We start from the raw sequence: 24384 nt of genomic DNA, 5'->3' as shown, positions 1-24384 counted from the left end.
CCCCTGACTTAATGAGTTATTCATTGAATCATTAATTCAAAGCGGATGATCCATTTATAAATGAAGCAAGTGGCTGTCTTTACAAACGAATCATTGAATTACTGACTCAAATGATTCGTTCAAAAACGAAACACCGCAGTGTTGCTCTGAGATTCACAAATGTTCTTCTCTGGCTTTGACTGGAACCATTTTCGTGGGCGAAACAGAGAAAAACAGACAATATTGTGTCTAAAATGTAACTCACTCAATATTAACTTGTTTGTTGAACTGTATAAAATTTAAAATCACATTTGCGATCAGGCTCACACACCAATATTTAGGAAAACAGCTGTTGCTTGTGCCATATTGTGTAACTATGATAGGTGATACAATAGGTGATTGTCTTCAGAAACATTTTTTGTTATGCTGGTTGAAAGTCTCTTCACATCCCGATAGCAATCATTAAGTTCAGTGGTCTAAACTGTATTTATCTGGCAGGCAATCATTAACAACCTGATCTTCCTTCCTGGTATGGTAGTACATTTACTAACTGTACTATAAAGTTCTCTCAGCGGTGAATGACACATGATGTATTGTAGTAATGTTGTCTCTGGTCGTCTGATCTGTGTGTGTATATATGTGTACAGGGGGCGTGGCTTTGGACAGTGATTTGAAGGGAGGGTGGGACGTTCGCTTTCAGTGCTATCAGGCTAAAATTAGTATTTTCCAAGATGTCCTACTGCATCTTCAAATAAAAACTCATGCAGGGATATTTTTTTGTTTTCATAAAGCAAAAATGGTTGCATGGCTGCCAGGAGGAGAAGATTAATTATACCAACGGGCAGAAAATGTATCAATTCAAAAAAACTTATTGGGAGATTTAAACTCTTGACATCTGGCAACAATGCATGCTTGTAGAGGCTTGCTACCAATGCAAGAGGCAAATTAAACTGAATTTTTTTCTGCATAAACAACCAGTGGGCAAATATCACATGTGTGACCCTGGACCACAAAACCAGTCTTAAGTGTAAATTTTTCGAAATTAAAATTTATACATCATCTAAAAGCTGAATAAATTCCATTGATGTATGGTTTGTTAGGATCAGACAATATTTAGCTGAGATACAACTATTTGAAAATCTGGAATCTAAGAGTGCAAAAAAAAAACTAAATATTGAGAAAATCACCTTTAAAGTTGTCCAAATGAAGTTCTTAGCAATGCATATTACTGATCAAAAATGTTTTTTTTGCTATATTTACGGTAGGAAATTTACAGAATATCTTCATGGAACATGATCTTTACTTAATATCCTAATGATTGTTGGCATAAAAGAAAAATCGATCATTTTGACCCAAACAATGTATTGTTGGCTATTGCTACAAATAAACCCCAGCGACTTGAGACTGGTTTTGTGCTCCAGGGTCACATATGATTATGCTCTATAAATCGAGAGAAGCAGAAACTGTGGTCATGATTAACAATACGATTCATCGTGTAGCCCTAATACATGGAACACACAACAATTCTCCTGCCTCGTTTGATTGCTCTCATATTAGTAAAGATAAAAGTGCCCTCTTGAACCTGTAATGAGAGACTCGTCTGCCATCGAGTGTCCTTCAATCACTCGGCCATCGACTGGAAACTTCCCTCCGGGCACAACCTTCACAACATCTCCTCTCTGCACAAGTTCCACATCCACCTGCTCCTCGCTGAGAGACAGAGAGATACACAAGGTCATATGTGCAAAGCAGTCAGCTTTAATAGGAAATACAAACTCACAGCACAGGAGACGCACAAACCTTAACACGGACATGTCATCGTTCAGTGTAACAACAGTGGCATCTGTCGCCTGTAAAGACATCAGCTTGGACAGAGCCTCCGAGGTCTTACTCTGCGATTAAAGACAAAGCCGTATAAACATTAGCGCAGAACAATGCAACAAATTAAGAGATATAATTCTGGATTTTTATAATTCTGATAATTACTCAAGAAACGGCTAAATTCACATCTCTTCCATCTATACTTGACCCTCTAACACTAGCACTCTCTATTCTATTTCTATTCTATTTACTCATTTTCTATTTACTTATAAAAAAATAACGCTTGATTATTTAACACTTGCACTCTTTACAATACTTGCTTTCTTTTTATTTAAAATAGAGTATTTAACACTAGTATTCTCTATTCTTTTTCTATTCTATATTTTGAACATCAAAGCTTCTCCATCATCAGACGCTTTTAAATCTAGCTTAAAGACTTACTTTTACTCTTTAGCATTTGAGTGATGCTGTGTATGTAATTTGAATAGTTTAATTGGTGTTTTATGAATTTACATTTTAATTGTTTTTGATACTTGTTTTATTTTCCGTTATCTTCCCCCCCATTTTTTCCTCTTTTAAATTAAAATTTTTATTGTAAAGCACTTTTGTGTTAAACTTGTGCTCTATAAATAAAATTTGCCTTGCCTATTCTATCTACTTGTTTTTATTTTTATTTTAAAAAAATGATCCTCTAACACTAATGTTCTCAATTCTTTCGACTTTTCTTTGTTTGTAAAAAAAAAAAAAAAAAAAAAAAGGAAAAAGAGACCCTCTAACACCAACGTTCTCTATTCTTTTTCTGTTCTATCTACTTGATTTTTTTTTTATTTATTACTTTAAAAAAAAAACAACAACCTTGCTACATTTAAGCTAACTGAGACTTATCACAGCACTTGCATATTATTGCTCTTTTGTTGGTTTTGATTGCATCTACTGTCCTCATTTGCAAGCCGCTTTGGATAAAAGTGTTTGCTAAATGCCTAAATGTAAATGTAAATAATTACAAGCATGCAGATGAATAGCTTGTGTAACTGGAAATGCTTGTTCACCTTTGCTATCTGCTCCAGCCACCTGCCCAGCGAGATGAAGACAAACAGCATGGGCGGAGTATCAAAAAAGGTGATGGGGTTCACTTTCGCTCCCTCCACCATGGCAACCAGGAGAATCACCAATGAGTATGTAAATGCGATTGTTGTTGCCAGAACAATCAGCACATCCATATTGGCCGTCCTGTGCTTGACAGCTTTATAGGCTTGACAGTAGAAATACCGCCCACCGATAAACTATTTAAGACAGACAAAACCGGTATGGTGACTAAATACAAAGAGATCTTTGCCAATGTCTTGGCATATTTTCAGTAAGCAAGGAACTTAAACATAGAAAGCGCATTAATAAGCCACAAACTGGCAGGTAACCGACCTGCACAGGGACACAGAAGAGAAACGAGATCAGGTTCATGATGGAAAGCCCCGGCAGAAGCTGTTTCTCCAGGAACATGGTGGAGTGGTACTTCTCTCTGTCCTCGGCTGTGGTGTTGTGGTGGTGGGACACGTCCATCTGGTGATCCACGATTATCATGTACATCATCATGCCCATAACAGGCACGCAGAAAAACAAGCTGATGAGAAATGATCTCTTCCATCTGCGAGGAAACAGGACACCAACATTAGCTCTGATCTACTGCCTTGTGAGCTGCCTAACTAGACTGCATTTTAAGAGACTGTTTACATAGAAAAACAATGGAACACAAAACACTTTCTATGTAAATGCACTAGACAGACGTGTATCACTGTTGTAAGCCCTGTCTCATGTCTTCTGCAGCATCTCACACATGAGAGAGCAATCTAAAAATGCAGCGCTTAAGTAAAAATTTTTTTTTTTTAAGTATCTTTTTTTTTATTTTTTAACCCCTTTCCAGTGCCTGAATCTTGCATTTTTCAAAGCAATGTTTGAATGGCCCCTAAGGCATCGTAGATGCAACAGCAACCTTTTCTGTCAAGATTAAGACAGCATTGCACGCCTGCTTTGGCATGGAGCCCCACACATGACGTGTGGAAGAAAAACAGACATAGTGGTGTTTACGTTCACGATTGTAGAAAGAGAGATATCTGCGACATTATCAAACAAGAAAATCCAGAGTCTCAGGCAAGCGGTCCTTTTCTTGGATGTCATTTTCTTTGGTGAACAAGTTGAATCGGTTCACCAAATCGGACTGAAGCATCTGAAACTGTTCACGGCTTGAGCAGCACAGATCTACAAGTTACTCAATCAAATCTCACTTTCAGACGCCTGACAGTCACTCCGACTGATTACCAAAATAGCGGCGTATCTGATCCTATGAAGAATGAACTGATTCAGTTCCTCCAACTGTCACTGAATTGAGGAAACTGCTGATATGAGCATGCGTGAACACTTGAATGAAGGGACTAAATGAAAGGTTTTATGGTTTCTCATCGTTGATGTAAAAGGATGAGCTGATGAAGACTAGTTAATTCACTTTATAAGCTTTAGACATGTAAAACATTCACTTTTTACATCATTATTGGGTGCTTTAATAATATAACTGTGTATATGTTACATCTTTGCGTGATTATGTAAGCAAACTAGTAAACCGAAAGAACCAGTTTGCGCAAAAAAATCAGATTTATCCGTTTGTTTGAGACTCTGGATTACAGGTAATAATGTTGTAAATAATGGTCTGGTCTGGTTTCTTGCACTAATTCCATTCAAAAAGTGAAACTTCATTACACACAGACTGATATATTTCAAATGTTTATTTCTTTTCATTTTGATGATTAGAGCTTACAGCTCATGAAAGTCAAAACTCAGTATCTCAAAATATTAGAATATTTACATTTCAGTTTGAATAAATGACCATCCCTACAGTATAAATTCTGGGTATCTCTTGTTCTTTGAAACCACAATAATGGAGAAGACTTCTGACTTGACAATGATCCAGAAGGCGAACATTGACACCCTCCACAAAGAGGGTAAGTCACAGAAGGTCATTACTGAAAGGTGTGGCTGTTTACAGAGTGCTGTATCAAAGCATATTAAATGCAAAGTTGACTGGAAGGAAGAATTTGGGTAGAAAAAGGTGCACAAGCAACAGGGATGACCGCAAGCTTGAGAATACAGTCAAGCAAAGCCGATTCAAACACTTGGGAGAGCTTCACAAGGAGAGAACTGAAGCTGGAGTCAGTGCATCAAGAGTCACCACGCTCAGACGTCTTCAGGAAAAGGGCTACCAAGCCACTTCTGAACCAGAGACAACGTCAGAAGCATCTTAACTGGGCTGTGGAGAAAAAGAACTGGACTGTTGCTCAGTGGTCCAAAGTCCTCTTTTCAGATGAAAGTAAATTTTGCATTTCATTTGGAAATCAAGGTCCCAGAGTCTGAAGGAAGAGTGGAGAGGCACAGAATCCATGTTGCTTGAAGTCCAGTGTGAAGTTTCCACAGTCAGTGATGATTTGGGCTGCCATGTTATCTGCTGGTGTTGGTCCACTGTGTTTTCTGAAGTCCACAGTCAACGCAGCCATCTACCAGGAAATTTTAGAGCACTTCATGCTTCCTTCTGTTGACAAGCTTTATGGAGATGCTGATTTCATTTTCCGGCAGGACTTGGCACCTGCCCACACTGCCAAAGGTACCAAAAGCTGGTTCAATGACCATAGTGTTACTGTGCTTGATTGGCCAGCAAACTCGTTTGACCTGAACCCCATAGAGAATCTATGGGGTATTGTCAAGAGGAAGATGAGAGACACCAGACCCAACAATGCAGATGAGCTGAAGGCCACTATCAGAGCAACCTGGGCTCTCATAACACCTGAGCAGTGCCACAGACTGATCGACTCCATGCCACGCCGCATTGCTGCAGTAATTCAGGCAAAACGAGCCCCAACTAAGTATTGAGTGCTGTACATGCTCATACTTTTCATTTTCATACTTTTCAGTTGGCCAAGATTTCTAAAAATCCTTTCTTTGTATCGGTCTTAAGTAATACTCTAATATTTTGAGATACTGATTTTTGACTTTCATGAGCTATAAGCTCTAATCATCAAAATTAAAAGAAATAAACATTTGAAATATATCAGTCTGTGTGTAATGAATGAATATAATATACAAGTTTCACTTTTGAATGGAATTAGTGAAATAAATCAACTTTTGATGATATTCTAATTATATGACCAGCACCTGTATATGCCAATAAAATATTATTGCCTATATAATAATATATATATATAAATGCCTATATAAATATAATAATTGCCTATATATTAGAGCAATATATAGGCAAACCTTATTTATTACTTAAATTAGCACTTTATCATTAAAATAGCATATATATATATATATATATATATATATATATATATATATATATATATATATATATATATATATATATATATATATATATATATATATATATATATATATATATATATATATATACACACACATAACTGTATTGTAATAATATATAATATTGTGTGCTATCTGTCATGCTCTGATAGCGCTGAAGTGAACTAACCCTGGAACATAACCTGCTCTGGAGCAGGTTATCTTCAGAGAGCAGTTGCTATGGTTACTTACATACCCTGAAAGTAACCGCCGATTTTGGAACCGAAAGCTGAGGTTATCCGCTCACTTATCCTCAAACATACCCGGTATGTCACATAACCTGCTTTCTGGAATACACCCTGGGATTACCATTGCTGGGTAGAAACTGATTATATGTAATCCGAATTGCGTAATCAGATTCCTCGTTTTAAAATTAAGTACTTGTGAGTATATTACATTTTAAAATGCTCATAATAATCAATTACCATTGCTTTTTAATGGATTACATATCATTCGCACAATAGAAGTAAATTATTCATAATTTCTTGATTCTCCCCAATTTTTTTTCTCTTTTAATTTTCCTTTCTAAATGGTCAAATTTTATTAAATTTTAAAAACATAAAACATTTATATTTTTAGTGTTCAAGTGTTTTTTATTTTACATTTTTTTGTTTAATTAGTAGCTTAACCCACTGCATTTTATTTAATTATTTAATTATTACAAACCCACTGCATTTCTTACATCAAGCCCAGTTGTAATGTAATGTTTAATGCATTTTATGATGTTGATAAATAAAAATTAAAAAAATTCTGTTTGCTTTTTTATATCAGTGTGGTGCATTTAATGGTAAGCTTAAAACAAGCTTGATTTAAAAAGTAATCTAAAAGTAGTCAGAATACATTATCTAAAATACGTTACTAACTACAGTTTTCATCATGTAATCTGTAATCAGTAACGGACCCAGCACAGGGGATTACCATGCTCGTTCTTCAGGTTCCTCTCAATGTTGGCCACGCAGGAGGCACAGGTCATTCCACCAATCTGGATAAAACATTTGGAAATAGTGTTTGTTGAAGGCTCAGCGTCACTCTCCGCTTCATTCTCTTTCACAGCTGACCAGACCGGAGATAACGACGAGCTCCGGACAGACGGTGCTGGCGGCGATGGGCTTTTGACCACTGAAGGCACCAACGAATTAGTCTCTGTAAACATGACAGGACAAAGTTAAAAGTGACCTGATATTGGTTTCCGTGGAAATGACAATATAGGACATTGTTGCTGTGTTTTCTGAAATTGCCTAATCTGCATCCCAAAGCAATAACATAACATGAAAAAAACAACAGGATATTGTGGCCACAAATTAAGAATTTACTCCTATAACTTATTAATTTGTTCGTTCTTTTTAGTTAAATTAAAACTATACTATCCTAAACTAAAATTGTATCAAACGTTAACAGAACCAGACAAATTCATGTATTGAAACATCATGGTATCACTGAACTGTTTTTGAGATTTTTTCTTTTTTTGTAAATAACACTATGACTTGCATTTCTGTATTCTATAAATAAATCATCAGGACACATGACACTATTGAGAACTGGGAAGGAAATGAATGTGCTTTTGTCATGACAATAGTGTCACAGTGCCAGAAAATATTGACCGCCCTAAACTAGACTTCACGTCTTAATGCACAACATTATTTATTATTTTTGTTCATTTTACTGTGTGGGGAAGTAAAACCTTTACCTTTTTTTGATCCAGTGTCTGTCTTTATATATGTTATTAAATCTGGTAAATGAAAGCTCAAATGCAAAAACAAATCTCATTGGTTTTCATGCATGAAGTAAGCACATTTTAACTTCCTTTACCATGTTTGATGAGCTCTATTTATGTGCATTGATCAATGTGTACATGTGAAGAAGAGCCTAAATTAAATCTGCTCATCATTTAAAGTGATCATGTATCCTCAGAAGACATGGATTAAACTGGTTAGATTCATTTACAATGTCTTTTCACAAATATTCTGAAGAATCATCGTTATGGTGGAATAAACTTTCAATGACGGGACAGAAATCTGTCATATTTCATTAAAATATCTTCATTTGTGTTTCAAAGATGAATGAAAGTCTTGCGGATTTGACTGAATTTTCATTTTTGGGTGACCTAACACTTTTACAATATTTTTTTTACCTACAATAATCATACTAAATTACCAAAGACAGACACATTTTAGGAAGTTGCATTCAAAATCCACCTGGCTCAAAACAAATTGGGCACGATGCCTCTGAGATTCACCCAGTTATTGTCACTCTTATGATTCAGGTTTATTATGTGCAGAGCTAGGTAGTAACTGATTACATGTAATCTGGATTACACAATCAGATTCCAAAAATACATTTTAAAATACCCTTAATTTTTTTTATTGATTACATATTCACAAAAGTCTTTGTTTTTAGAAAGCTTTGGTCTTTCAAACGCATTAAAATGCACAATTACTTCTTATTTACAAGTAATGCAAGAATTCACAAACTTTTTTTTGTCATAAGAACCTCTTTCATCTAAGATATTTACTTGAAGTACCCCTCAGATTTTAAGATAAAAAGTTAATAATTAAGTAACACATTTGCATGTTCGCAGTTCTGATGTTAGTTAATGGTCACATGACATAGACAAATAAAATATTTCATCTTTTTTTAGTAAGTGTTTTATTTTGATCGTTGTTATTTTGAAATTATTTTAATTTTACTTTTTTATGATTTAGTTTTCATTAAACTCACAAACCCCTGCATATAAATATGATACAAGATCATCCAATTTAAATCAATGTGATAAACGAGTTAGGTCAAAATTGGTCTGATTACATTACCTAAAATGTGTAATGTAATGGATTACGTTACTAACTACAATTTTTGTCATGCAATTGGGCATCAGTAACAGACTACAATTTGTAAGTAATCTACCAGCACTAATTATGTTTTTAAGTGCTGCATCAGAGGTATTTATGACCAAAAAGCACCATAATTGGGACAATGTAGAGCTGCTATCAAGTCTATATAACTGTCAGTAGTAAAGAAGGGAAGATATAAGAAGCACTTACCAGGGAGAAAAGCATCAAAGCCCATGTCCTCTATGGTGGCCCTCAGCTCCTCAGGGGTCATCACTAAAGGGTCATACTCAAAGGTTCCCTGATGATTGGACAGTGACACTCGGGCCGATCTCACTCCTTTCTTCTGGGAGATCATGTCCTCGATGGACTGAACACAGGAGCCACAGGTCATGCCCTCGATGTGGATCTCTGTGACTGATACCAGCGGCTGGAGGAAGCTTGGCTCTGAGGAAGTTGGGAGGATAGCTTTAAATTTCCCTGGAGGAAGGCCTTCGATGGCTTTCCGTAGCTCCACCGCTGAGATTTGTTTTGGGTTGTGTTGAATCGAAGCTTGTCTGTTCTCCAAGGACACGACGACCGAACTCACTCCAGGCAGCTTGGATATATTGTCCTGAATATTGACCACGCAAGACTTGCAGTGCATTCCTGTCACCTGAAGCACTGTAGTGATGCTGGAGTCTGTGGACGGCTCTGAAAGCTTCTCCTCTGGAGAGGAGGCGGCAGTCTGTTTGGGAGCGCTGAGCAAGCGCTCTAGTTCACTCACTGAAAGCTTTAACTGACGAGGTTTTGACTTAACAATGGCCTTGAAACCAGCCACCTCGATTTGGTTCACAATCTCATCCACCGTGACGACGTAAGGCAGGTACACTACAGCGGCCTCCTGGGATTCTAGAGAGACTGAAAAAAACACGGACAAAACCAAAATCAATAACACTCAGGAAATTATAGTCTTTGAGAGTTAATAAGAATATGCACACTTGTCTCAATAAATAAAGTTTGTATATGTTTTGCTCATGCAATAATGGCCATACCTCTCTGTTTGTTGTTAGGAACAGTGTTGGGTGTAACTAATTACTAAGTTATTAGTTACTGTAATTTAATTACTTTTCCCTTGAAAAAGTAAAGTAAGGGATTACTCTTATTTTTTTTTCCTGTAATTTAGTTACAGTTACTTCTTATGTAATTGAACTTAATACTGAAATATACATTACAATAGTGGATTTAACATCAAAATGTAAAGTTTAACCTTAAAATGCATGTTTTTCCTTCAGTGTTCTATTTCTTTAAGCTTTTAAAATGTTTTTATTATTTATTTTTTTAAACAATGGACCCCCAATGTTCAAGATATGGTTATGACCACTGACCAGTGCTGGATAGTAACAGATTACATGTAACCAGGATTACGTAATCAGATTAAAAAAATTAAGTACTTGTAATTACAGTAGATTACATTTTAAAATGCTTATAATCAGATTATAGGTACTTTTTTTATGGATTACATGATTATTCACACAAAGGCAGTAAATTATTCATATTATATTGATTTGCCCCAACTCGTCTTTTTTCTCTTTTAAATTTTCCTTACTAACAATCCTACTGTGTGTTATTTAGCTTGAACTATATTCACAAATATCATGTAAATTAATTTGCAACCAATAATTGAAAAAAATAATTATGCCAGTTACTAATCACTGGTGATGTATACAGGTGCTGGTCATATAATTAGAATATCATCAAAAAGTTGATTTATTTCACTAATTCCATTCAAAAAGTGAAACTTGTATATTATATTCATTCATTACACACAGACTGATATATTTCAAATGTTTATTTCTTTTAATTTTGATGATTATAACTGACAACTAAGGAAAATCCCAAATTCAGTATCTCAAAATATTAGAATATTACTTAAGACCAATACAAAGAAAGGATTTTTAGAAATCTTGGCCAACTGAAAAGTATGAAAATGAAAAGTATGAGCATGTACAGCACTCAATACTTAGTTGGGGCTCGTTTTGCCTGAATTACTGCAGCAATGCGGCGTGGCATGGAGTCGATCAGTCTGTGGCACTGCTCAGGTGTTATGAGAGCCCAGGTTGCTCTGATAGTGGCCTTCAGCTCATCTGCATTGTTGGGTCTGGTGTCTCTCATCTTCCTCTTGACAATACCCCATAGATTCTCTATGGGGTTCAGGTCAGGCGAGTTTGCTGGCCAATCAAGCACAGTAACACTATGGTCATTGAACCAGCTTTTGGTACCTTTGGCAGTGTGGGCAGGTGCCAAGTCCTGCTGGAAAATGAAATCAGCATCTCCATAAAGCTTGTCAACAGAAGGAAGCATGAAGTGCTCTAAAATTTCCTGGTAGATGGCTGCGTTGACTGTGGACTTCAGAAAACACAGTGGACCAACACCAGCAGATGACATGGCAGCCCAAATCATCACTGACTGTGGAAACTTCACACTGGACTTCAAGCAACATGGATTCTGTGCCTCTCCACTCTTCCTTCAGACTCTGGGACCTTGATTTCCAAATGAAATGCAAAATTTACTTTCATCTGAAAAGAGGACTTTGGACCACTGAGCAACAGTCCAGTTCTTTTTCTCCACAGCCCAGGTAAGATGCTTCTGACGTTGTCTCTGGTTCAGAAGTGGCTTGGTAGCCCTTTTCCTGAAGACGTCTGAGCGTGGTGACTCTTGATGCACTGACTCCAGCTTCAGTTCTCTCCTTGTGAAGCTCTCACAAGTGTTTGAATCGACTTTGCTTGACTGTATTCTCAAGCTTGCGGTCATCCCTGTTGCTTGTGCACCTTTTCCTACCCAAATTCTTCCTTCCAGTCAACTTTGCATTTAATATGCTTTGATACAGCACTCTGTAAACAGCCACATCTTTCAGTAATGAGCTTCTGTGACTTACCCTCTTTGTGGAGGGTGTCAATGTTCGTCTTCTGGATCATTTCCAAGTCAGCAGTCTTCTCCATTAATGTGGTTTCAAAGAACAAGAGATACCCAGAATTTATACTGTAGGGATGGTCATTTATTCAAACTCAAATGTAAATATTCTAATTTTCTGGAGATACTGAATTTGAGATTTTCCTTAGTTGTCAGTTATTATAATCATCAAAATTAAAAGAAATAAACATTTGAAATATATCAGTCTGTGTGTAATGAATGAATATAATATACAAGTTTCACTTTTTGAATGGAATTAGTGAAATAAATCAACTTTTTGAAGATATTCTAATTATATGACCAGCACCTGTAGCTGTGAAACACTATGTAGTCATCATATCCAGTGGCCTTCAGTAACTGTTGATTCTGGAAATCTGGACAAAAATGTTTCAGACCTGGAAGACTTTGAGCATGTCATCGCTGTTTTCATGTTTATTAATATAATGCAGCAGTGTTTCCCATACATTGATTTATTTGTAATCAATTCTCTCCTGCTAGCAGTATATACATATATATATTAAGACCCTGGACCACAAAACCAGTCTTAAGTGTCAATTTTTCGAAATTGAGATTTATACATCATCTGAAAGCTGATCATCTTTCCACTGATGTATGGTTTGTTAGGATCAGACAATATTTGGCTGAGATACAACTATTTGAAAATCTGGAATCTGAGGGTGCAAAAAATCGCTTTTAAAGTTGTTCAAATTAAGCTCTTAGCAATGCATATTACTAATCAAAATGAAGTTTTTATACATTTACAAATATCTTATAAAATATCTTCATGGAACATGATCTTTACTTAATATCCTAATGATTTTTGGCATAAAAGAAAGAAAAATTTATCATTTTTGACCCATACAATGTATTTTTGGCTATTGCTACAAAACACTGATGCAGGGATTTCCAAATGTTTTTGTCGGCCAAACGCCTTAAAATAAAATATTTACTTGAAATATCATACACATTTTATGATGTTGTTGCTATCAAAAAATGGAATAAATTTTCTCTTTGCTTTTTTATATGAATATATTATGTTTAATGGTAAATTTAGAAAAAGCTGGATAAAAAAAAATCTAAAAGTAATACAAAAAAGTAGTCAGAATACATTACCTAAAATGAGTAACCTAGATTACATTACTTAGTACAATTTTCATCATGTAATCTGTAATCAGTAACGGACTACAATATGTAGGTAATCAAACCAGCTCTAGTTACGGCCTTGCTTTAGTGCAACTTTAAGCAAGATATGAGAAAGGGAAGGTCATATTGCGTTAACCTAAACGTATAGATTGTGTAAGATCTCATTTCTTATCTACAGTACAATGGCACAATGTCAATGACTTTAACCTTGTACGTAAACTTCACGATGCATGACATGATTCACCAGTAAATGTTAAAAGTTCAATGTGACCACTGTTTAACTAAAGTAAAGGCAAATGTCACAGGCTTCATACCTTTAATCTTCTCAACGCCTTTTAACTTCCCAATCTTGCCCTCTATGGTTGTAGTGCAGGACAGGCAAACCATTCCTTCAATACGCATTTTCACCGCTTCCACTCCGCTGGAGGAGCGAGAACTCGGCCCTACCTGCACATCAGGAGCCAGGCAGCTCATCACGTCCTCAAGCCGCTCCGCACTGATCAGAGACGGGACGTACGTGACAGCCAGGCCTTGGTTATCAGCGCTGTCCTGTGTCTCCACCACCCCTTTAGTTTGGGCCAGCGCGCTCCGTGCCTGCTGGATAGAGTCTGTGCTACAGCCTGCTGTGCTGAAGACTTTGGTTTCTGTTTGGACTGGTGTTGACGTGGCGTTTGTCAGGCTGCACTCAAAGCCCATGTCTTCAATGGCCTCTGCTAGGGATTCTGGACTATGTCGAGTGTGGTCATATGTCACAGTTGCATTATTCAGCTCCAGAGACACCTGTGGAACAAAAAAAAACTCATAATGTGCTAATCTGTCTTCTAAAATAGTAAACTGCCCAATAAAAGCCACACGGTTACTCGTAGAGCGGCATTGTTCCAGTAACTAGAAATGCCACACGTGCTTGTGATTGCACAACACTTCGTTATACAGCAGATAGTTCCGGTTCCGGAAGCTGATTGCCTAATGCAGCATTCCAGCTGTACTCTAATACAGTATATTTGTTTAGATAGATTGCTGAACAGCATATTAATATAAAAAAACCTTCTTGAGAACCTTTCCAGCAAGCTTACAGACTCCTGGTATAACCGCTGAAGATGCATATGAAAATACATATGTTGACTTTTATGATGCATACCTCTGACATTAGAGTATCATTAGACTATGGGTTTTCTTTTAGACTATAAATTTTGGCCATAAATTTTATGATTAACTCTGTTGTGAATAACATGATGTTATCTGATAAAACCCGCTGTTAATTTTCTGCAACATTCAAAACAATTATCTCATGGGAACATTTTAGTGCTGTCAAACGATTAATCGCGATTAATCGCATCCAAAATAAAAGTTTGTTTACATAATGTATGTGTGCGTACTGTCTATATTTATTATGAATATATAAATACACACACATGCATGTATATATTTTGAAAATATTTACATGCATGTGTGTACATTCATATAATTTATATTTATAAATATATTTAACATTAATATAAACATTTTTCTTAAATATATACATGTATGTGTGTGTATTTATATATACACATAATAAATATACGCAGTACACACACACACATATATCATTTAAACAAAAACTTATTTTGAATGCGATTAATCGTTTGACAGCACTAGAAAATTTATATTCTTTTAGATTGCTGCAATTTTCTTTTGGGATCAGTAAGATTTTTATGGGTTTTAAAGAAGTCTCGTATGCTCATCAACGAGTTTATGTGATTAAGAGAAAAAACAGAAAAAACCCCCCAGTAATATTGTGAAATATTATTACAATTCAAAATAACCATTTTCTGAGGTGCAGTCACATGTAAACGCATCTGACTAAAGATACACATAATCTTTCAATGCCGTTTAATATTTTTTGGAACCTGTCATAAACTGTTCAAGATTCTGTTTAATAAAATAAAATAAAAAATTAAAAAAATGCATTTATTCAAAACAATATACACTACCGTTCAAAGGTTTGGGGTCAGTATGTATTCTTTTCTTTTCTTTTTTTTTAAAGTAATTAATGCTTTTATTCAGCAAGGATGTGTTAAATTGCTAAAAAGTCATAGTAAAAACTTATTAAAAAATATTTATATTTTGTATAAATGCCGTTCTTTGCAACTTTCTATTCCTGAAAAAAAGGTATCACAGGTTCCAAAAAACTATTAGGCAGCAAAAACTGTTCTCAACATTGATGATAATCAGCATATCAGAATAATTTCTGAAGGATCATGTGACCCTGAAGACTGGAGTAATGATGCTGAAAATTCAGCTTTGCATCACAGAAATAAAAAATACTTTAAAGTATATTCAAATAGAAAACTGTTATTTTAAATCATAATAATATTTCAAAATATTTTAACTATTTTTGATTAAATAAATGATGCCTTGGTGAGCATAAGAAACCTCTTTTAAAAAACACATTAAACATCAAAAATCTGATCACAAACTTTTGAATGGTAGTGTAGGTATTATTTACTTTCTTTAAGCATGTGTTTTGCTAATGATTACATTTGCATTTGAGCTTTAAACTATCGCATGTGCGTGACAACGATGAACCCAATGTGATTCACATGTCATCATATGACCCTTAAACCCTCAAATCCTCACGAGGAGACACCAGGAAGTTTGTTTCCGCACAATAAGCACAATTCTAGACCGAGCTGCTTCTTTGTGTTCAGTGCATTGACTGCTCTCTCAGACAGAAGCATACGGTTCGTTTCTGTGTTTAACAAAGACGTTTACAGTATTTGGCATTCGCCAGTACTGGTCAATAGTAATGCCACCAGATGGCCTTTTAAAGGTTAAAACAGCATCTTAGACAAACAAACTATTAAATTATCCGCTCATTTGACCCGTGTCTGCAGGGTAACTGTGTTTTAAGGGAAAGGGCAGGACGAATTAGCAACGATTATGTTTTGACTCTAAGTTGAACATACGAGTGACTTTCTTCAATTACACGACTGTTGCTGGAGGGAAGGCTCTGGCAAATATTATTACCACCATATATTTCTGTCAGATTGCTTTGTCAGCCACCCAGAGAGCCAAGAGTCAAGTCACATACAATGATTCGTGGAAAAAGGACACCTGGAAATTTAATCTGTGGCTTAGCTAGGGTTATATGTGCTTGTTTAGGGATAAAGGATGAAATTTACACTCATTATCATTGTGAGACGCTCCATAAGAAATGTGTTAATAATAGTGAAACTAAACATATGCTCAGACCAGTAATAAACTCAGAGAGATATGTAGTCTAGCAATAAACCTGGATACATTATGGTCTATTAAAATTGTATATTAAATGTTTCATTGTGAAATAAAACCTTTAATATACAACTAAATACATACCTGCAACTATAAGGTACGAGGATATTAAAATTTTAAATACTGCAAACAAATGTGTGTCATATATACATGCATGCATATTTTGCACAACGTTTACTGAAAATACACTAAAAGGAAATGTTTATAGACTGAATGTATACTTTGAAACCCACACAAGGAAGTAGTAACACTTTTGTTAACTGGCCAAGCATGCATGGTTACAATTTCAATAATTGCTTTCATAAAAAGATTCATTTAAAGATAACAACAGGTTATCATCACATCTACTCATTTGTAATGACTTTGTGTTTATTTGGTGTGATTAGCATTAATGTCGCTCTCACCTGTATATGATTGACACCTGGCAGACCCCCAATCCGGCCCTCAATGGACTGGACACAGGAGCCGCAGGTCATGCCCTCGACCCCCAGAGTCACACGACACAGGCTAGCGCTCAACGCCATTCCTCCTCTGGAAGATGAGAGCGAACAAGACGCCATGTACAAACATGCATGTAAAACTGGACACACAGGCAGCTTTCTGACCCACGAGAGCAGAGATCTTTACATTTTCTTCAACCACTTTAGACATCAAACAGTGAAACAAATATGACCAAATAAAAGGGCAGTTTTCCAGCAACAAAAGCAAACTATGAAAAACAATTGCATGAATGGTATTTTAAGGTACTTTAAAAATACCATGGTATTATCAAGACCAAAAGATGGTACTTTTATGAGTAGTTTTTGCTAGTATTAAACTGTTAACAATTTTAATAACAGTCTCATCAAATAAACTTGACTGTCCTAACAATTAAGCATAATTAACCCGCTAAAAACCTTGTGAATGTTACTGATTGAATTCATTGGTATTTACTTAAAGCCTCCCTTCCAGGAGAAAAAAAATACGTAAATGTGACTAAATAAATCAATATTTACACAATTTTGACATCACAAGCCTGTTTATATATATATATATATATATATATGTGTGTGTGTGTGTGTGTGTGTGTGTGTGTTAATACAAGATTACAAAATTACAACAAAATTGAAAAAAAAAAAACTAAATCGGTATTTTATCTGTTTTAATGCCTGTTTGAATAATGAAAATGTAAGACATTAGATCTAAGAAACAAGAATTATTAACAGTAACATTTAATAAGGTTCCATTTGTTTATCATTAGTTAACATAAACTAGCACTAATGTATTTATTAATCTTAGTTAATGTTAATTTCAACATTTACTAATACTTTATTCAAATCGAACGTTATATCTGTTAGTTATTTAATGGACCTGAGCTAACGAACAATAAACAACTAACAACGTTAATAAATATGAATAATAACTATAAAACGTATTTCTCATTTTTAATGTTATTTAACGCATTAGCCTTGTTATAAAATGTCACCTCATAAAACTAATATAATAATCCGAGCGACATGATAAACACTAATACAGATTAGTGTTCGATAATCAACACCTGGCCATTACAAAAGAGCTACAATTTTCATCCGAAATGCTGCTAATTATTAATAAAACAAAGCTTTGACATGTCATTAAACGTTATTTACAAAAAAACGAATAAAACGTACATTAGTGTACGAGGAAAGACCAGTACTTCGGGCAGATTTAAGGAGATACGTGCCTCGTTCGAGCTCTCTGCCCTCAAGCTAACATAAACAGCAGATGCTAAGCGCACAAAACAGCACGATTTCTTTACCTTTTATGCGAAGTGATGATCCAGAGTCACAGGAACAGCGAGTTTGAGCCTCGCAGGACGTTTAAGTCACTTGTTAGGGAAGTTTTACTGTCACTTTCACAGTGACAGCAGCAGTTAGCTGGCTAACATGTACTTTCCCTCGTCTCGAGCAGCCTTTAAGTCCTCACTAGTATAAAGCCGGTCCACATCGAGCGAGACACAAACGTGTGTGGTGTGTGCCCACAGCAGGAGAGTGTATCCTAACAGAAATCACGCTGGAGATTGTTAAATCCATGCGGAATGTCTGGTTATCACACAGACTACAACGCACATCTTTCCCAGCGTGTTCAAGAGCGTCAACCGCCGCTGCCGACTGCGCAGACATCACTGACGGCGTGGCAGATTCAAGGGCTTCAGTAATGCGTCGCCACGTGTGGGAAGTTTGTGATAGGATACACTACTGTATTTTTATTTGAGCTCAACATCTAAAACCACTGTTATATACGTTTTTTTAACCAAAAAAATAAATGATATATCAGATACATCATATAACAATATTAGAACACTGTTTTGTTAGATCTGCGAGTGTGGCAAGCTGAATAAGCTTTTAAAGCGCCCCTATTATGGGTTATGAAAGATTCATATTTTGGTTTTGGGAGTCCTCAACAACAGGTTAACATGCATGCACTTTCATTTTCTTATAATATGCATTTATTTTTACCTTATTTGCTCAACGAATCATTTTTCCAAACCCCTCCTTTGCTTGATGCTAATCTATGGAAGCCCGTTTCCGCCACTGAATAAAAAGTAAAAAAAAATACTTTTTATCTCACAATTCTGACTTTTTTTTCACAGAATTGTGAGATATAAACTCGCAATTGCAAGTTAAAAAGTCATAATTCTGAGATATAAACTCGTAATTCTGAATTGCGAGATATAAACCTGCAATTCTGACTTTTTTCCTCGCAATTGCGAGTTTATATCTCACAATTCTGTGAAAAAAAGTCAGAATTGCGAGAAAAAAGTTAGAATTGCGAGATATAAACTCGCAATTGCGAGAGAAAAAAATTCAGTCGACTTTGTCTCACAATTGCGAGTTTATATCTCAGAATTATGACTTTTTAACTCGTAACTGCGAGTTTGTATCACGCAATTCTGAGAAAAAAAGTCAGAATTGTGAGATAAAAAGGTCGCAATAACCTTTTTTATTTTTTATTCAGTGGCGGAAACAGGCTTCCATACTAATCTGCGGTGATTGGTCCGATATATTAGGAAAGAAGTTGGCCAGTGTGCATAGTGGTGACCATTTAGATTATATTCACAGACAAAATAAAGAAAAGATTTTAAATGAAAATAGGGATGTGTTTTTAAAAAAAGATAATGTGGAAAGTACCATGGATGAAGAAATTAATATGAATGAATTAGTGATGGTATTATCAGAAATACTGCTACGGGAGAAGATCAATTGAGCTATGTCATGTTTCAGAATTTACCAGAAAAAAGTATTAGAGATAATATTGTAGTTATTTAATAAGATTTGGAAAGAAGGTAAAATGCCAAAAAGTTGGAAGAGTGCATTAATACTGCCTTTTAAAAAATCTGGAAAGGATCCTAACAATGCTGGCAACTACAGACCCATCGCCCTAACATCCCACCAGACAGCAAGCCGTGTCGGCCCAGATCCGACCCACATCTGGCCCGCATGGATTTAACGCTGGCCAGATGTGGGCCGGATCTGGGCCAACACTATGTTGCTGTCTCCGGAGAAGATCCTAGTCAGAAGACTTAATTATTTCCTTGAATACAGAGGTTTATTTGCACCATACTATGTGGAGGGAGGGGTTATTAATTAAACTAAATAAGATTGGAATAAGAGGTAGGTTATATAATTGGGTTTTAGATGTTTTATCAGAAAGAAGATTTAGAGTTAAAGTGGGATCAGAAGTGTCTGAGGAATTTGAAATTATTAATGGAATTCCTCAAGGAAGCGTTATAAGTCCAGTGTTATTTAATGTTATGATTAATAATATTTTTATGAATTTGGATAGAAGAGTTTGGGCAGCTTTGTATGCAGACGATGGGGCCATTTGAATAAGAGGATGAGATCCCATAGGTGTGATAAGTAAAATCAAGGAAGCAATAGGAAATTAGAACAATGGTCATACAATTGGGGCTTTAAGCTTTCTCCAAGTAAATCTTGTCATATGTTATTTACCAAAGGGATGGACAAACAGAACTTGAAGTTATATGGTCACAATATGGAAACAGTAGACTGTTTTAAATATGTGGGTATGTGGTTAGATCAAATGGAAAGTACATATGGAAAAGGTGGAATCAAAATGTAAGAAAGTTATAAACTTAATGAGAGAATTTGTTGGGAAAGACTGGGCAGCAAATAAACAATCACTGATGTATATTTATAGGGCTCTAATGAGGTCAACAATAGATTATGGATGCTTTGTGTACGGAGCAGCAGCGAAAACCCATTTAATGAAAATGGATAGAGTTGTTAATAAAGATTTGAGGATTTGTTCTGGTGCGATGAGATCAATACCAACTAAGGCAATCCAGGTAGAGTTAGAAGAAGTGCCCTCAGACCTGAGAAGAGATAAACTCATGCTTATGGTGTCGTTTATGTGGATGTGGTAATGAAAATCCTACCAATAGTGTTATTAAAGAATGTTGGGAGTATAACTCTTTTAAAGCTAATGGTGTTGGATGGGTAACAAAGGCTAAATCAGGGGAATATAGATTAGACAGTATCTGTTTTAACACTCCTACTCCTATTAGTAATATCCCTATTTGGTTGTTTCCAAAAACTAGTAGATTTAAATATAATGGAACTAAAGGATAAATGGGAAGAGAGTGAGAAAGGATAGATGGCAAGTCAATACATAAAAAGCAAATTTTACAGTTATTTAGATATTTATACAGATGGATCCAAAGATGAAGAAAATATGGTAGGTATAGGAATATACATACCAACATTGAATGTAAATATTGGGAAAAGATTACCTGATCAGTTGTCAGTTTATATGGCAGAGATGATGGCGATTATGTTGCAGTGGGTGGAGGAAGTAAAACCAGCCCTTTATTCAAAATATGAAATCTAATAGAGAAGATTTAATGCTAGAAATCTATCAAAATTTATTTAGATTGCGAAGGCTTCAGTTAGATGTGAGATTCTGCTGGGTACCTGCTCATGTAAATATAAAAGGGAATGAAAAAGCAGACAAAATAGCAAAGAAATCAACCAGGGTGAGCGAAATTATGAATATTCCCTTTGGTAAAGGAGAAGCTAAGGCAATAATTAAAAAAGAAATGGCAGGACAGGTGGGACATGGATAATAGTGGAAGGAAATATTATAGTATACAGAAATGTATTAATGCACAGGGTGTGAATGGAAGGAATAGAAAGGTTTGATTACATGTAATTTGTAACTAACTGCATGATTTTTACTATACATTTCTGCCATAGTCACCACTAATAATATATAAAATACATAAAAAATAATAACAATACATTAAAAAATTGTTGATTGCATGCAAATACAATTTTAAAATGTATTGATATCATAAAATATTAATTAGTTTCCATTTGCACCTATTTGTACTAGTTTATTTAAAGCTCAAATGTTTGAAGCAGTTATGTTAACTGATATATCTGAGTTCAGTTGACTCATTCTTTCATGTCTGATAAGTTCAGCCAAGAAAAACATTGATATTTGAGTTCTCAACAAGTTCAATCCAGATAAGTTAACTTAACTCAAAATGTTATGTTAATCATTTTTTACAGTGTACTCCTAAATATGTTGAAACTTAAACATTTTCTGTAAAGCTGCTTTGCAATGATTTGTATTTTGAAAAGCGCTATACAAATAAACTTGATTTTAATTGAATTTGGCAACACTATTAGAGAGCCCTCGAATTCAATTCTTACTAGTAAAATTGCAGTTACAACAAAATTAAAGCTAATTTAACTGCCATAGCTTTAAATAGTTTCAGTGTTACTCATAGTAACTTAATTTTTACTAGTAACAATTCAGTGAGACAGCCCTCTAATTCAGTTCTTACTAGTAACAGTTAAGAATAAAGAGCTCTCTAATTCAGTTCTTACCAGTGTAACCCCTCTGGCATTGCATTATCCCAAAATTCCCAATGATTTATAAATCCAGAGAAATTCCAATTTTAAATAATGGCTCGTCCCTGGTCATTGTCGCCTATCAATGACGTAATATCCGCACTATCCTCAGTTTCTGCTTGTAGACACAAAATAAATGCTGCTGTACAGTTAAACTAAATCCATTACGGCTGTTGCGAATAAAATGAAAAGTGTTGACTGCAGCATTAAATTTAGATCTGCTCAATGTTGCACCATGATTCATTTTTTGCTTTTTACAGTGTTGTGCATTATAACCAACCACACATGAGTCTGTTGAGCTTATGAATGCAATGGCCAATCAGAGGCGTTCAGATGAGTCATCGCTGAGTGTTTTGTTCAGACCGATTGACTGAATTCTGCTCTCTCGCAAATTCTCTCATCATAAAAATCAAAGTGCAGATGTACATATCACGTAAGAGATTCATCAAACAGTTTAGAGACCGCTTTATTGATTGTAAGGGGAGTTTTTTGAGATTCCTTAAACTCTGTTTTTTGACAATGTAACATCAAGCTTCTCCTTTGTTATTGTTTTGAAAATGCGACCTCTATTGGTGAAAACTTACATATTGTGCCTTTAATTCTTACAAGTAACAATTGTGATTATAGAACTCCCTAATAATTGTTACTAGTAAAAATGCAATTACGACGAGTAACGCTGGGTGAATGCTAACTTGGCTTGCCATAGGCGTTACTTGTGTAACTGCATTTTTACTAGCAGTAATTCAATAAGAGAGCTCTAATTTACATTGACAGTGCTGGTGTTGTGCCCATTTTTGACCCCCTGCCAAATTATTACCCCTCTCGTTGAAATCCCTATATGATTGCCTAATCCTAACCCCTCCTAAACCACCAGGGGTAATAATCTGGCAGGGGTCAGAATTGGGCATACAACTGGAAATGTCCCCGTTTTACTGACTTACCACATAAAATTCACTGCAGAAATGACTGAACATAGCTTGCTGAGCAACTGTGTAGTGGTTATTTACACCAAGAGAGGGGGCTGCGAGCTACACTGATTAGACGAGCATTAGCAGATCGATCCGATGACACATTGTCATCGGTTATCAAAAGGGACAGTGTTATTATTGGTCCCACCACGATAGTCACGTACTATTTATGTTAAATGGATAGTTCACCTAAATGAAAATGATGGCTACTTCATTTACTTACTGTCATCATTTACTCACCCTCCACTTCTTCCAAATGAGGTTCTTCTGTGACGAAATATATTTTGAAGAATGCTGCACCAAAACAGTTTTGATGGCAGCCACTGTTCATACTTCCATCATACGTCCCCTTTTAAAGTCATGAACTATATTCCACATGTAGGCATCTCAAAATGTTTATCCCGCTTTTATGTATAAAGCCTGTTTTTATTCCTTACCGTTCAAAAGTTGGGGGTCAGTAAGATTTTAAGCAACAAAAGATTTCTATTTCAAATAAATACTGTTCTTTAAACATTCTGTGTCAAAGAATCCTGGAAACAATGTATCACACAAAAAATATGAAGCAGCACTACTGTTTTCATCATTGATAATAATCAGAAATGTTTCTTGAGCAGCAAATCAGCATATTAGAATGATTTCTGAAGGATCATGTGACACTGAAGACTGGAGTAATGATGCTGAAAATTCAGCTTTAATCACAGGAATAAAATAACATTTTGCAATACATTCACATAGAAAACATTTATTGTAATAATATTTCACAATATTATAGTTTTAATGTTATATATATTTTATTAGTTCTTTAAAACTATGTTTAACTTATAGCTGGTTGAACAAACTAACATGACTAAACAGTATTTATTTTTATTTTTTTGCTGTGACACTGATGATTCATATTCAGACTGGCCAGTGATCAGCTTGTGCGCTCGAGGCACATTACAAACATATTCACTGCCAACGAAACAGTTCCCATGCTGTCCCGTTTCAGCCAACAGAACACGAAATCAGAGGAACAAGTTGTATGAGAACAGATATTCGTCAGCACAGCCAGAAAGCCGACGATGAGATGCAGGACTCTTTATTTACCTTGTCAACAGCTAGCGCCAGATTCCCATTACACTGAGC

General features: G+C 35.5%; 1 protein-coding gene across 1 annotated transcript in view; it reads right to left on the bottom strand.

The window, feature by feature from the left end:
* Positions 1–18585, bottom strand: part of atp7a (ATPase copper transporting alpha) — a 30735-nt gene extending 12150 nt beyond the window's left edge. Inside the window, exons 1-12 of the mRNA XM_058797651.1 lie at positions 18172–18585; positions 16799–16925; positions 13439–13904; positions 9249–9929; positions 8717–8741; positions 5219–5231; positions 4151–4167; positions 3352–3442; positions 3220–3312; positions 2850–3083; positions 1780–1871; positions 1562–1689 (exon numbers count right to left, since the gene is read on the bottom strand). Coding sequence (XP_058653634.1) covers positions 1562–1689; positions 1780–1871; positions 2850–3083; positions 3220–3312; positions 3352–3442; positions 4151–4167; positions 5219–5231; positions 8717–8741; positions 9249–9929; positions 13439–13904; positions 16799–16918 — 1960 coding nt within the window. The 5' untranslated portion in view covers positions 16919–16925; positions 18172–18585. The remainder of the gene's footprint in view (positions 1–1561; positions 1690–1779; positions 1872–2849; positions 3084–3219; positions 3313–3351; positions 3443–4150; positions 4168–5218; positions 5232–8716; positions 8742–9248; positions 9930–13438; positions 13905–16798; positions 16926–18171) is intronic.
* Between the last annotated feature and the right edge of the window lie 5799 nt (positions 18586–24384).

The sequence above is a fragment of the Onychostoma macrolepis genome, chromosome 14 (assembly GCF_012432095.1).
Source record: "Onychostoma macrolepis isolate SWU-2019 chromosome 14, ASM1243209v1, whole genome shotgun sequence".
In the NCBI taxonomy this organism is placed as follows: domain Eukaryota; kingdom Metazoa; phylum Chordata; class Actinopteri; order Cypriniformes; family Cyprinidae; genus Onychostoma; species Onychostoma macrolepis.
Note: the sequence above shows the minus strand (reverse complement) of the source record. Positions and strands in the feature narration are given on the sequence as shown.